At 39.7% G+C, this 15,966-nt stretch overlaps 1 protein-coding gene across 1 annotated transcript; it reads left to right on the top strand.

The window, feature by feature from the left end:
* Positions 1 to 167: 167 nt before the first annotated feature.
* On the top strand, positions 168 to 15,420 carry LOC134659879 (trypsin-like). Its single transcript, XM_063515586.1, has 10 exons — positions 168 to 177; positions 3,360 to 3,463; positions 4,725 to 4,822; positions 8,918 to 9,051; positions 9,930 to 10,081; positions 10,907 to 11,016; positions 12,020 to 12,172; positions 13,287 to 13,416; positions 14,107 to 14,238; positions 15,220 to 15,420. Exons 1-10 carry the CDS (start codon positions 168 to 170, stop codon positions 15,385 to 15,387), a joined length of 1,191 nt encoding a protein of 396 aa, XP_063371656.1. The 3' UTR covers positions 15,388 to 15,420.
* The last annotated feature ends 546 nt before the right edge of the window (positions 15,421 to 15,966 follow it).

Here is a 15,966-nt window from a genome sequence, read left to right as displayed (position 1 = left end):
CAGTACGGTTACCATCAGACTTATCTTGGTCTAACTCTAAAGTCTCTACGGAAAGAGAAGAGTCGTGAAATGTATGAGAATTTTAGCCTTGGAGAATTAGTAAAGTTTTAGTAAAAAATGCTACCTACTGTGTGAAGTATGTAGAAGTAATGAAAGAACTAAGCAAAATGGTGTTCTGTATGTTTTGGAATAGAGAAGTGAATAAAACTATATTTTATTCAAACAATGATTTTTTTTTTAATTCTCTTATGAATGACACCTTTCGACACCGGTATTTGGTCGATCGACTTAAACGAGTGCACTTACTTTTAAATAATATTTGGCGTGACGTGACGTAACGTTCAAGGTCACAAGCAGACTTGAAACGTCAGGCCAAAATATTAAAAGTTACTGCAATGTCTCAATTATGCATATTATCGATAGAAACAGAAACATAATAATTGACACTTTACTGCGAATACTTATTTATTGAATCAACCACTTCCTCCCAAAATTCTTCGATGCCATTTATTAAATGTCTAGAAACAATATAGCTTTATTATTATGAACACAAGAACAATTTGGCAGGACTAATAGTCATATTTTAGTTCTTTATTTTCCGTAGACACAGCACCACCACTTTTTACACCTGAAAAACCAATTACTTTTAGGGATAGCTCGTGGTGAATTATCGCTTCATTTTTTACACAAACTTTCCCTGGTAATTGAGCGTAGTTTTACCTTTTGTTTTATTAGATCAATCACGTAAGCTAATTGTAAATTGGTGCTCTTCTAGATTTCATACAATACCATCTAATAAATATGTACTTAATAATGAATATGGAAACATAATCCATAGCGACTCTATTCATTCCATATTCGTTCGCTATTCACTTTTGACATAAGTCATTTGGGTATGTTACAATTAAAGTCATTGGAATAAAAAGTTTTTACTGTATCGCAGTTCTTTTTGCAATTTTGATACTTAGTGTTTAAAACAGTATGTCGTTAGTGGTTTGAATGTTTTTTTTTTTGAAGTGAGCGTTGTTACCATCAACAGGAGCATCGTGGAAAAGTATTTTGCTGCCATACTTTTTTGTTTGGCTCTAGACGTCCATTTATAAAATGTCATTCATTCTATGTAATGGCGTGGGATGTGTTGATTTGGTTTAATTACTCTTTAACTTATTCTCGTTACTAAAAAGTGTCCCTTGGAATCGAATATATGTATGACATTCTAAGAAATATGATTAAATTTATCGTGTAGGTATATAGCATGCTTATCGAATGGTAGGCCAAATTCGGCATGAATATGATTTGAGGCCCGGGGAAGGACATAATTATTATCATCATCATATTTCCACGCAGATGAAGTCGCGGGTCGAAGCTAGCGCACCATATTATCTAATTATAGTTGGAACTATACTCATCCTTTTCTTTTGGGTGCTAGTACTAGAGTAAGACAAAGATAGTACGATTATCTCTGTCTATGTTTGAAATGAGACTGTCCTTTGACAAACTACTTATATATAACCTTTTTGTAGTTTCGCATTTTAAATAGAAAAAAATCAGCGATGTCAAATCGGCGACATGCTAGATTTTTATTGTCAGGCTAAAAGTATAATGTAATAATAATTTAAAAATTCATCGTGTAACCCATATAGGAAGAAAACAAACAAATAAAGAACATGAGAACTATGAGAGTATGGATCACTCCATACGCAGAAGTGATTGATGGCTGAACATATATTCTGAAATTCGGCAACGCTTTGAAGAGAAAATCCATTGACGCCTATTCTCCACAGATGACACGAGAAGAAATATTGTCTGAAACAAAACTGCAATGCTGATTTTATACGCAGATAGGTATCCAAAATTTACACTATCATCAGAAAAAAAGACGTTTGAGTTTATGGAGACATGACAGAAGACGCGGTATGCTGAAGAATATGTTGTCACGAAAGGAGCGGCAGTCCGTTTAAATGTAAATATATTGGAATGACCTTCTACTGGTGTCAGCGAGCTTGCCGTGATACCTTCACGAGCTAATCACAGCGGCGAATGATAAAATCATGGTTCCTACTGTGCGAAACATTTATGTGTATTGAATCGAAGCTGTTGCCGGCCTAACTCCAATCTGTGGCTAAATGTTTTGGTGGTTGTAGTTTCTAAGTACTTATTCTGAATTAAATACTCTGATTGAAACATAATTAGATTGTTTTTTATTATTATTTATTTCTCTATTTTCACTTTATTGCACGACACATAGGACGTTTTGCCAAATGGAATTCTCTACCAGTCAGGCGTAAGACAAACAGAGATTGGTATTGGTATGTAGGATATAAAAACGACCGTATGTCACAGCGGCAGCTAATCTGGTTGCTGGCAGTATACATCTTTCGTGCAGGTATATTATACTGTTAAATCGTACCTATGCTAAAAAAGTGACGAACTCAGAGAGTGACGAACTCAGAAAGTGACGTCCTCAGAAAGTGGCGTTCTCAGAAAGTGACGTACTCAGAAAGTGACGTCCTCAGAAAGTGTCGTACTCAGAAAGTGACGATCTCAGAAAGTGACAAAGTCAGAAAGTGACGAACTCAGAATGTGACGATCTCAGAAAGTGACAAAGTCAGAAAGTGACAAACTCAGAATGTGACGTCCTAAGAAAGTGACATACTCCGCCTGAACCACTACTAGGCATTTTTAATTCTACTAATAGAATTGAAATCGAGTGGCCAATACCACTAGATTCCAAATTTCTATCGCTCGTATTTCAATAATCAGCATGTCGCCGTTTTCCACCGATTTTCGAGTGACGAAATCAAGCGATCGAATTTCAAAAATCGGCCCCCAACGGGATGAAAAAATCGACCGATTTGATCAGAAAAGAAATGGCATCAGTCTACAATTAAAAAAACTCGATACCTCCACGCGTTCCCGGTATATAGGGTCATGACAGACGGACGAATGGACGGACAAAAAAGTGGTAAGGGTTTTCTCATTTTGAGGTACAAAACCCTAAAAATGTCGTTGGGGTCAAACGCGAATACAAGCGTCACAATTAGTATTCCAACGCCCTCAATAAGGCTTAGTTTACCCTCTGGGTTGGAAGGTCAGATGGCAGTCGCTTTCGTAAAAACAGTGCCTACGCCAATACTTGGGATTAGTTGCCAAGCGGACCCCAGGCTCCCATGTGCCGTGGCAAAATGCCGGGACAACGCAAGGAACATGATGAATTGGTATCCTAACGTTCGCACCTCCATTTTATCGGTAACACGATGCCCTTAACTTAACCTACCCCTAACCCCCCCCCCCCTAACCTTAACTTTTTGGTAGGTACACAAAAAAACCTAGAGCCTAAATAAGTTGACTGATTCTAGGTTTAGGTGACAACTGCAACCATGATGGCGTCCCTGGTGTCTGCTTACTCGCTGACGGTTGCCCGTCCGTGTTGGCGGATCGATGGAAATTGAGGGGTGCGAAGGTATGTTTACCATTAGGGTAACATTCCATTTCTGACCGCAGCTGCACTACTGGTACTGAACGCGTCGCTGTTACTGTCAATTTCCATAGTAAAATGAACAGTAGTGCAGCTTTCGTTGGAAATGGACTGTCACCTTTAAGGTCCCTATAATAGCGACTTCATATGGATGGTCACTGTGACAAGGTACGAAATGGTACGGAAATTAAATTCTTTGACTGTACAGTCAGCAGCAATAGTTGCTAAGCGGGCGAGGTGTTCAAAATAATCTTGACGCGACTTTATTGTTAAGAGAATAAGAGCGTGTCAAGGTAATTATGAACGCCTCGCCCGCTTAGCAACTTCTGCTGCTGACTGTAACTAATTCATCGGAATACATTATGTATGCAGGATCGTTTTATTTTTAAACTAAATAAATCTAAACAAACAAGTTACGAATATCAGGAAAAATACTTAAAAATTGGTTACTAATAAGTAATAATCAATTTACATGCATAAGTTTTATGGGGCCGGTTGAGATGTCTATAAGTGTTAGTTTTATTTTTGATTTTTTGACATTTTATTAACAACATTAGGACGGGCGATATAGGAACAAAATTTTGGTGTTTCCTTTTTCAAAAACTGCCTGAAACATGAGGTCCCGGGTTCGAATCCTGGTAAGGGCATTTATTTTTGTGTTTATCATAAATATATTTCCTGAGTTATGGATGTTTTCTACTCATATAAGTGTTTATTTATATATGTCACCGTAAAATTGTAAACACTCGTCATATTATAATCTCGCTAGTTACATTATAAACTGACGGTAGGGAGATTATAATCTAACCTAACCAAACCTACGTTAGATTATAAACTAACGGGTTCACAATCTTACGGTGTCATATATAAGGTCAATGTGGCTAATTCCGTCATAGAGACTATTCCGTCTACTAGCGTTTTTCTCGAACAACGAACAAAATGGATAATTTCATCGACAAAGCAGCGATTGCTTTTAGTTTCAGCAATCAAAAGCAGATGTTTTTTTTTCCTACGATTAAAAAATCAAAGAAATATACGCTCGTGGACGGAATAGTCCCTATGACGGAATTTGCCACATTGACGTTGTACTTTTTGTATAAATTTACCTTTTTTACGTATTTTTGTTTTATGGTTTTGATACAGTCGTTTATAAAAGACGTTACATAAAGACATATACGGATATTATGGTAGTGTATTTATCTCATATATTTTAGACCTTAATTTTTTTTGTGTTTGTTTTTTCCAGCGATGCGGATTCAAGGGTCGAGAGCCCATAATCTGCTGCACTGATCGTGATGTCGGCGGGACCGAGGACCGCTTCGTGGCCACCACGCCTTTCATCCGGTAAATATGACTGTGTGGTAAATATAAATAAATAAATATTATATATAGGACATTCTTACACAGATTGACTAAGTCCGACAGTAAGCTCAAGAAGGCTTGTGTTGTGGGTACTCAAACAACGATATGTATAATATACTAGCTGTTGCCCGCGACTTCGTACGCGTGGATTTGTATATTGGTGGTTATATATTCTACATTAGCTTAGAACATTATGCAGCAAGAGATTGCGGTAGGACGGTTAATCATTTCTTAATTATTAATATTATACGACGCATGAGACTTGTCTTTCACAACCTACGAAGTTTCAAGCCCCTAACTGAATAAAATTGTCCTCGATGTAATCCCTCTAAACCCCCTTAGAAGATTTTCATGTCCTCTATTTAATAAAACCTACTACCTAACTACCTATTTACGAAGTTTCAAGTTCCTAGCTTTAAATAAAATTTGCACCCTAAGACGAACTTTCATCCCCTTTTTAACCCCCTTAGGGGTTGAATTTCCAAAAACGTTGCAATTACTTTTTTTGTAATCGGCTATTATGCCTTTCTAAGAAGTTTCAAAGCATTTGTAATGGATTCAAACATTCAACCCCTGTTTAACCCTGTTAGGGGATGAATTATACAAAACGCTGAAATTACTTTCCCTGTATTTTAATAATATCCCGAAATACAAAGATTCAAGTCCCGCGTTCGAAAAAATGTTTAATATCCATACAAACTTTCAACCCCTTTTTCACCACTTTAGGGGATGAATATTCAAATCGCTGAAATTAGTTTTCTTGTATTTTAATAACATATATTTTTACGAAGTATCAAGTTCCTAGCTTAAAATAAAATTTGAACTCCATACAAACTTTCAACCCTTTTTAACCCTGTTAGGGGATGAACGCTGAAATAACTTAACCTGTCTTCTAATAATATCCCCAAATACAAAGATTCAAGTCCCGCACTCTCAAAAATATTTGATATCCGTACAAATTTTCAACCCCATGTTTTACCACCTTGGGGGATGAATTTTTAAAAACGCTGAAATTTGTTTTCTTGTATCTTAATTCAATACCTTTTTGCAAAGTTTCAAGTTCCTAGCTTAAAATAAAATTTGCACCCTAAGACGAACTTTAATCCCCTTTTTAACCCCCTTAGGGGTTGAATTTCCAAAAACGTTGCAATTACTTTTTTTTTGTTATCGGCTATTATGCCTTTCTAAGAAGTTTCAAAGCATTTGTAATGGATTCAAACTTTCAACCCCTGTTTAACCCTGTTAGGGGATGAATTTTACAAAACGCTGAAATTACTTTTCCTGTATTTTAATAATATCCCGAAATGCAAAGATTCAAGTCCCGCGTTCGAAAAATTGTTTGATATCCATACAAAGTTTCAACCCCTTTTTCACCACTTTAGGGGATGAATATTCAAAAACGCTGAAATTAGTTTTCTTGTATTTTAATAACATATATTTTGACGACGTTTCAAGTTCCTAGCTTAAAATAAAATTTGAACGCCATACAAACTTTCAACCCCTTTTTAACCCTGTTAGGGGATGAATTTTACCAAACGCTGAAATAACTTTTCCTGTCTTCTAATAATATCCCCAAATACAACGATTCAAGTCCCGCACTCTCAAAAATATTTGATATCCGTACAAATTTTTAACCCCATGTTTTACCACCTTGGGGGATGAATTTTTAAAAACGCTGAAATTTGTTTTCTTGTATCTTAATTTAATACCTATTTGCAAAGTTTCAAGTTCGTAGCTTAAAATAAAATTTGCACCCTAAGACGAACTTTCATCCCTTTTTTAACCCCCTTAGGGGTTGAATTTCCAAAAACGTTGCAATTACTTTTTTTTTGTTATCGGCTATTATGCCTTTCTAAGAAGTTTCAAAGCATTTGTAATGGATTCAAACTTTCAACCCCTGTTTAACCCTGTTAGGGGATGAATTTTACAAAACGCTGAAATTACTTTTCCTGTATTTTAATAATATCCCCAAATACAAAGATTCAAGTCCCGCACTCTCAAAAATATTTGATCTCCGTACAAATTTTCAACCCCTTTTTTACCACCTTGGGGGATGAATTTTTAAAAACGCTGAAATTAGTTTTCTTGTTTTTTAATTTAATACCTTTTTACGAAGTTTCAAGGTCCTAGCTTAAAATAAAATTTGCACCCCAGGACAAAGTTTCATCCCCTTTTTTACCCCCTTAGAGGTTGAATTACATAAAACGTCGCAATTACTTTTTTTTGTCATCGGCTATTATGCCTTTCTAAGAAGTTTCAAAGCATTTGTAATGGATTCAATCTTTCAACCCCTGTTTAACCCTGTTAGGGGATGAATTTTACAAAACGCTGAAATTACTTTTCCTGTATTTTAATAATATCCCCAAATACAAAGATTCAAGTCCCGCACTCTCAAAAATATTTGATCTCCGTACAAATTTTCAACCCCTTTTTTACCACCTTGGGGGATGAATTTTTAAAAACGCTGAAATTAGTTTTCTTGTTTTTTAATTTAATACCTTTTTACGAAGTTTCAAGGTCCTAGCTTAAAATGAAATTTGCACCCCAGGACAAAGTTTCATCCCCTTTTTTACCCCCTTAGAGGTTGAATTACCTAAAACGTCGCAATTACTTTTTTTTGTCATCGGCTATTATGCCTTTCTAAGAAGTTTCAAAGCATTTGTAATGGATTCAAACTTTCAACCCCTTTTTAACCCTGTTAGGGGATGAATTTTCAAAAACGCTGAAATTACTTTTCCTGTCTTATAATGATATCCCCATATACAAAGTTTCAAGTCCAACACTCACAAAAATATTTGATCTCCATACAAACTTTCAACCCCTTTTTCACCACCTTCGGGGATGAACTTTCGAAAATGCAGAAATTAATTTTCTTGTTTTTTAATTTAATACCTTTTTACGAAGTTTCAAGGTCCTAGCTTAAAATAAAATTTGCACCCCAGGAAAAAGTTTCATCCCCTTTTTTACCCCCTTAGAGGTTGAATTACCTAAAACGTCGCAATTACTTTTTTTTGTCATCGGCTATTATGCCTTTCTAAGAAGTTTCAAAGCATTTGTAATGGATTCAAACTTTCAACCCCTTTTTAACCCTGTTAGGGGATGAATTTTCAAAAACGCTGAAATTACTTTTCCTGTCTTATAATAATATCCCCATATACAAAGTTTCAAGTCCAACACTCACAAAAATATTTGATCTCCATATAAACTTTCAACCCCTTTTTCACCACCTTGGGGGATGAATTTTCGAAAACGCAGAAATTAATTTTCTTGTTTTTTTAATATAGTATATTTTTACAAAGTTTCAATTTCCTAGCTTAAAATAAAACTTGAACCCCATACAAACTTTCATCCCCTTTTTAACCCCCTTAGGGGTTGAATTTCTCAAAATCGCTCCTTAGCTCTTATACATTTTATAAATGCAACCTAGTGTCCAAATTTCAACTTTCTAGCATTTGTAGTTTCGGCTCTACGTTGATGAGTCAGTCAGTCAGTCAGTCAGTCAATCAGTCAGGACACGTGCATTTATATATATATATATAGATAAATACATAGAAAACGATCAGTACGGATATGATGGTCGTTCTTGTCTACGTGACAGCGTGATAAAACGGTGTCCGTCACTTTCTTTCCCACGGTGTTAAACAGTGACAGTTATTTTATCACGTGGATAAAGATGGATAAAGCTATCCATAATAGGCTGGCTGGACTCAGGAACATATATATGTGCTCATCACACAAATAAATGCCCTTATCGGGTTAACCCAGGACCGCGGCGGCTTTACAGGCAGGGTCACTACCCACTAAGCCAGACTAGTCGTCAAATATGACTGTGCGGTAAATATGACTGTCCGGTAAATATGACTGGTTCCAGCTCAGTTACAGTTTAATTAATTATACACTAGCGACCCGCCCCGCTTCGCACGGGTTAACAAATTATACATAAACCCTCCTCTTAAATCACTCTATCTACTAAAAAAAACCGCATCAAAATCCGTTGATCTAAGCATACATAGGGACAGACAGACAGCGGGAAGCGACTTTGTTTCATACTATGCAGTGATTTATGACATGTTATAGGTCCACCACTACGGAATACACGCCCCCCATTGCTGACTATAAGGAGCTGGTCCCTGGAGCCATAGGGGAGGGCACGTGCGCCCCCGTACCTCAGAAAGATACCGTGGCCAAAACTGGGAGGAAGGCTTTTGACAGTAAGGGCTCATTTAGACGGTGCGAGAACTTGCATGCGAGTTTTATTACATTGCGTTATTTGATCGGTCGGCTGAATTTTTGGACCTCAATGGTCCGCAATGTTACTAAAATCGTATACAAGTTCGCGCGCCGTCTAATTTAGCCCTAATTCTGTTTACTACAGAATAAATAATAGTACTACCTATACGTACAGAAAGGACACTTCCTACAAAACCGAAGTTTGACAGCGATTCAGGGCCGAATCATGCTGTCCTTCTAATGTATGACACTATCCCTTTCAGCTATTTAGGGTTGTCAAAATTCATTATCTTATCTGTGGTCGTGCACGTATAGGGACGTCAAGTTGTGATGTGCTGAGCCGAACGGAGCCGAGAATGCCCGAAAGAAGGAATGTCGCCCCACTGGTGTTACCCTAAGGCAGCGGTCGGCAACCGGCGGCCCGCGGGCCGCATGCGGCCCGCGAACCTCTCACTTGCGGCCCGCGAGCCTCCCTGGCTATTTTGTATGTAATATTGACAAACGACAATGTCTGATAAAGTCATAAATATTAACAAAGTGCGGCCCGCGTCAAGTTCGTTAGCTACTATGTGGCCCTTGGCTGCTAAAAGGTTGCCGACCGCTGCCCTAAGGTTAGCAGTCAGCTCCGCATAATTTTGTTTGTCCTTGGCGAGGCGAAAGTGTTCGGCCACCCTTTTAATCCCGGTCCAATCTCGGATGTTACGCAACCACGATTGAAGTAGACTAAAGGTGACAGTCCATTTCCAACCGCAGCTGGACTACTGTTCATTTTACTATGGAAATTGACAGTAACAGCAACGCGTTCAGTACCAGTAGTGCAGCAGGAATGTTACCCTATGATTCATTTCAAAAATTTCAGAGTGCATAGAATACCAAGAGCAACTAGTGTACCCGTGCGAGCGCGGCGTGGACTACACGGGTAAGAAGAGTCGCGGTAACTACTGCTCGCACAACGCAGACGAGCTCATCGTTGGTGGGAAGGATGCCAAGCGGGACGAGTTCCCGCACATGGTGAGCTAGCAGTAGTGCTGGGCGCTCTGATCGCATGCATAGAGTAGTGCGAGCAGCTGGTGTACCCGTGCGAGCGTGGCGTGGACTCCACGGGCCGCGGCAACTAATACTCGCACAACTGATCTAATGAACATAATTAAGTACTCAATAGTTTTAAGTTTATGGCGTGTAAAATGTACTATGTTTATATTTACCAATAAGGTATGTATTTCTGATGGAGACAGGAGGTGGGCTTAGGAACTCAGTGATAAAACAACGAAACCTAACTGTGTTTGGGGTTTTATAATTGTCTCGATGAGTATTAGTTGCCTGTGGGAAGAAAAGTACAGTCAGCGGTAAAAGCTTGTACCAAAAATGAAAGTTTTTCCAAAAACTTATTAGAAGTCAAAAGGTACTGAGAGTCTATATAGATTTCGTCGCTGTATGCGAAACGAGAATACTTAGTACTCACCAGATTTGTGTTCTTTTTCTTCCTCGCGTTGTCCCGGCATTTTGCCACGGCTCATGGGAGCCTGGGGTCCGCTTGACAACTTACCCCAAGAATTGACGCAGGCACTAGTTTTTACGAAAGCGACTGCCATCCGACCTTCCACCCCAGAGGGGAAACTAGGCCTTATTGGGATTAGTCCAGTTTCCTTACAATGTTTACCTTCACCGAAAAGCGACTGGTAAAGTAAATATCAAATGATATTTCGCAGATAAGTTCCGAAAAACTCTTTGGTACGAGCCGGGGTTTGAACCCGCGACCTCCGGATTGAAAGTCACACGCTCTTACCACTAGGCCACCAGCGCTTCATGTACCTACCAACATATTTTTTTACGCAGGCGCTGCTGAGTCACGGAGACGGTTCCTCGACTTCCACAGTATGCGGCGGAACTATCATCAGTGAGAACTTCATATTGACGGCCGGACACTGTACTTTTGCACCTAGAATGTGAGTGTGTTTTGCTTTCATATCCCTATCCCTACTATTATGTCTTTATAAGTTGGATAAACCAAATTGTCAGTAAGTAAGAACAAAAAAACTATACTCATCCATTTCTTTTGGGTCCTAGTACTAGTGTAAGACAAAGATAGTATCTCTCTGTCTATGTTTGAAATGAGGCAGTCCTATGACAATCTATATGTCTCGAGACCAGGGCATCCCGGACCTTTGGGAGGCGCGTGTGGGACCGAAGACAACAGCGCAGAGGCCGCCAGGTGTAAAGCCTGATCAGGAATATATTATCACGCGCCATGTTGCGGAATTTCACTGGAACTAATTTTTTTATACTATACTGAATGCCACCCTATACATTTATTTATTATAAATGGGCTTACTCATGGCCACAGACTAGCCGAGGCGAAGACGTGGCCTACGATGGAGCGAGACTGCCCAGAAGGTACCTGTTCGCCCTTGATTTGAAGGTTGCCGGGTTATACAGGGTAATTTTTGGACCGTTAGCCATATTTTGCGAGGTGATTAGGTAGGCTATACTGAACAACTTTCTCTATGGGACCAGTTTTATACATTTTGGTCGAGTGGATGTCGACGTTTCGACGGTTGGTCCCATAGAACCGTTTATGACCTACCTAATCACCTCGCACAATATGGCTAACGGTTCAAAAATGACCCTGTATTAGACAAGAAAGCCTAGCTAAAGTTGACATCAACATCTAGCTGCGTAAATTTTTCAAACTACCAACACATGGTCTTATTTAATCAACTTTTGACGAGGGATGTCACTAAGTCGACACACAGTATTCGTCTTGTTTATCAATTGACTTAGTGTAAGGCCTGAGTGAACGCTCGAAGCGGAGCGTTCGGCGGGGCGTGCAGCGTGGCGTCGGGCTCACGCGTGATGTGAGCAGCGTGCACTAAGGCCGCTCCTATACGCTTGCATTTGTTTAACATGCACGCCGCACGCCCCGCTCCGCTTACACTTACAATTTTACAGTGGAGATGTAACAACGGTGAAGGTAGGGCTGCTCCGCATGACGGAGGACGTTCCCTCGCGCCGCGAGCATCGCGTCAAGCGGATCATCAAACACCCTCAGTACAAGGCGCCTTCCAAGTACCACGACATCGCCTTGCTGGAGACTGAGACGCCGTAAGTAGCCTTTAATCATGACGGACTGACCTTTCGGCACAGAATAAGTAATAGTATCATCATACAGAACGGCCACGCACCGTTCCGCCCCGACTCGCATTACCTCGCCCCGCGACATGAATCTGGCGGACTTCTGCCGTGCTCTCAGTAAGCGACTTACCCGCCACACATACACAATGACGCGTGTACAGACGTGCCGCGCATACATAAACGCAAATGATTTTTGATGTATAGCGTGTCCGCCCAGTGCTTTTGGGCAATAAAAATGGGGCATGAATGAAGCTAGTACAGCGGTGTGACACCGGTACAATGCAATTGGTTGATGAGTTAGCAACACGCGCGCGATTCGTCGCAACCAGGGATCGGATACCGGTATTTTTTGTATGGGAACGGAAACGGTATTTTTTCGTTCTTTGCTAATTACTTCATTTCTAATTGGGCAATCTAATAATACGAAGTCGTTACCTAAAAACACAACTGAGTGCTACATTTCGAGTATAAAATAATTCGAAAAATATGGTTATTTCTATGTTTTTGCAAAAAACCGGTTCCGATCCCTGGTCGCAACTAGTTGCGTTCGACTGCATGATTGGCTCAAATTCGTGAGTGACACCGCTGAACTATAACCATTTTTAGTGCCGGTGGCCCGTCCTGAGATATACGTCAATAGATTTATCTAATTTATTCAATAATTCAACCAAGACCCCATTGCTCATTCGAAGATGTACCCCATGCTGGCCATTGATCATGTGGTTATGATGATGATTGTATTTTATTACTAACAAATTTTGTAAAGTACCTATTACACTCGCCGCCCGCAAGCGCATTGAGTCGCTAGAGACATGTAGAGGTTGTTAATTACTTGTTATTCTTAATGTCAATATAAAATATTTTATTCCGCTAGTTTTGCTTTCGCTCTTTCTCCTTCGCAATTTTATTATTTGAAGTATATTAAAGGCACGTTTACCTTCCACTTCCACAATCATTTATAAAGAATAATTTTCAACTTGCTAACCTAAGCGAAAAATTACATCTGACAATCTTTGCAGCGTGTCATTGCAGTATCTCCCTATTATTATATATATTTTATCATTTGTATCTATACCTATTTCAGGATAATTTTGGGCCCTAACGCGATCCCAGCCTGCCTCGACATCGGTGAGACGGTGGACGACTCGCGCGCCGCCGCCACGGGTTGGGGGCACAACAAAAGTTTGGGGGAAGTTCTAGACGTTCTGCAGAAGGTGAGTTCCACATAAAATACTACAGATGTAGATATATAGTTTGTCAAAGGACTGTCTCATTTCAAACATAGAGAGAATCATACTATTTTCATACCCAAAAGAAAAGGATGAGTACCTATAGTTTTTTTGTTTCTATTAACTGACGAATTGGTTGGGTTGGACCAACTATCTATAGAACTAAGTAGTACAGAGGCACAGCTCCCCAGTATCACAGCCACACTGAAGAAGAGACGATTGAGGTGGCTTGGGCATGTGTATCGAATGGAACGAACTCGTTTGCCACGCCAAATCTTGCTAGGAGAGGTTGCGGATGCAAAAAGACCGGTCGGGCGGCCAATACTGCGCTTTAAAGATTGCGCGAAACGTGACATGGTTGCTTTTAACATCTCATGCAACCAATGGCAGAAACTGGCCGAAGACCGACCCATGTGGCGTCGTGCTATTCATGATGGTCAATCCAAGCACGACGATGCCTGGTTTTCCTCATTAAAAGAAAAACGCATGAGGCGCCACGAGCAGGCCTCCAACCCCCGCCCACCTGGGGGAGCATACACCTGCTGCGTGTGTGGCCGAGGGATCCTCTCTCGTATAGGGCTTTACAGCCACGAACACAAGTGTCGTAACCGGGATGCTGCTTAAACATCTGACACAGATGGTAAAGGCCTATTATTATTATAATTTTATTTTCAGGTGACACTGCAAAAGTTCACCCCGCAAGAGTGCACGGAGAAATTCCGAAACGTCCGCCATCTCACACAAGGCTACGATGAACGCACGCAGATCTGTTATGGCGACCATGAGGAGAAAAAGGATACCTGTCAGGTAGTTTTAGTCATTAACTTCTTATTCACAAGCGATATCCCGGAAATTCCGGAACGGCCGCCATCTTGTAAGGCTATGATGAACGCAAGCAAATCTGTTATGGCGGCCATGAGGAGAAGAAGGATACCTGTCAGGTAGTTTTAGTCATAAACTTGAAATTCATAAGCGATTTTACGGAAGTTCCGGAACGGCCGCCATCTTGTAAAAGTCTTTATAATCAACGCACACAGATCTGGTATCCATGGGACCAGTGATTCAATCTAGCCGTTGGCGAAAACCACATCTGCGAGGCCCTTTTCAATGTGTTTTCCCAAGGTAATAAACAGGTTGGCTTTGCGAGGCCCCCCTAAGTGCGAGGCCGTGGGCGAAAGCCCCTTTCACCCATGCCTAGCTACGCCAAGCATGGGAATGAAGACAATAAGGATACCTGTCAGGTAGTTTTAGTCATTAACTTCATATTGCGATTTTACAAGCGATTTTCCGGAATGCCATTTTGTAAAAGGCTATGCTTCCTTGTAACATTTAAATGATGGAGACGAGCTGGCCATAGGAACTCTGTGATGAAACAATAACGTAACCTAATTGTGTTTTGGGGGTTTTAGGATTGTCTCAATGAGTATTAGTTGCCTGTGGTAAGTATAGTACAGTCAGCGACAAAAGCTTGTAGGTACCAAAAATTTATTTTTTGCCAAAAACTTATTACAACTGACAACTGACTGACTTATTTTTGATAACTGGTCTGGCCTAGTGGGTTAGTGACCCTGCCTGTGAAGCCGCGGCTGGGTTCGAATCCCGGTAAGGGCATTTATTTGTGTTATGAGCACAAATATTTGTTCCCGAGTCTTGGGTGTTTTCTATTTGTTTGTATATTATATATCGTTGTCTGAGTACCCACAACACAAGCCTTCTTGAGCTTACTGTGGGACAGTCAATCCGTGTAAGAATGTCCTATAATTAATTTTTTTTTTTTTCATTTTGTAGGGTGACAGCGGAGGCCCTCTCCAGATAAACAACGCGCGCATCCACTGCATGTACACCGTGATCGGTGTGACGTCATTCGGAAAGTACTGCGGGCAGGTCGGCAGGCCCGGCATGTATACCAGGGTGTCACATTACGCTAGCTGGATCGAAAGCATTGTGTGGCCTTGAGGTCCTATAATAAATTACAATTTATAAGAAAAACCGGTCGTTTCATTGTTCCTATCCTATATAATTATTAAGTTCTTACCTTATCTTATATAGGTACCTTTAAACGAGCAATTCTTGTTTATTTATTTATATACTTATATATTTCGGGGATCTCGGAAACGGCTCTAACGATTTCGATGAAATTTACTAAATGGGGATACAGTATGATTCTCTCTATCTTTATTTGAAATGAATCAGTCCCCAAACTATAAATCATAAATAGTTCTGTGTTGCCCTTCACTTCAGCTAACTGCATTTGTTATTCAACCTTTTTGATTTACGGTTTAAATATTTATATTAACTGGCCATTTCCCGTCAAAATAATTCTTGGAAGCCACTAAAAAAGTTAAGTTTTCTTTTTTTATTTTAAAACTATTTTATATTGTGCCAGAATTTATTTAGGTAAGAAAAGAGGCCATAATTACCTAATTAAACGTTAAATCCAAGCAATTTATTAAGTAGAAATATTTACTTGTTTTAAAATATATACATACTTATACGTGTAAAAACAAGTGCTTTTATATATTTTTTTCATTTCAT

This window comes from Cydia amplana, chromosome 25, assembly GCF_948474715.1.
Source record: "Cydia amplana chromosome 25, ilCydAmpl1.1, whole genome shotgun sequence".
Lineage (NCBI taxonomy): Eukaryota > Metazoa > Arthropoda > Insecta > Lepidoptera > Tortricidae > Cydia > Cydia amplana.
Note: the sequence above shows the minus strand (reverse complement) of the source record. Positions and strands in the feature narration are given on the sequence as shown.

Excerpts from the sequence above, each read along its gene's own strand:
- LOC134659879 (XM_063515586.1), top strand. Across the intron at positions 12,173-13,286 it reads TTGCTGGAGACTGAGACGCC|GATAATTTTGGGCCCTAACG; the intron begins GTAAGTAGCCTT and ends TACCTATTTCAG. Across the intron at positions 13,417-14,106 it reads TTCTAGACGTTCTGCAGAAG|GTGACACTGCAAAAGTTCAC; the intron begins GTGAGTTCCACA and ends TTTTATTTTCAG.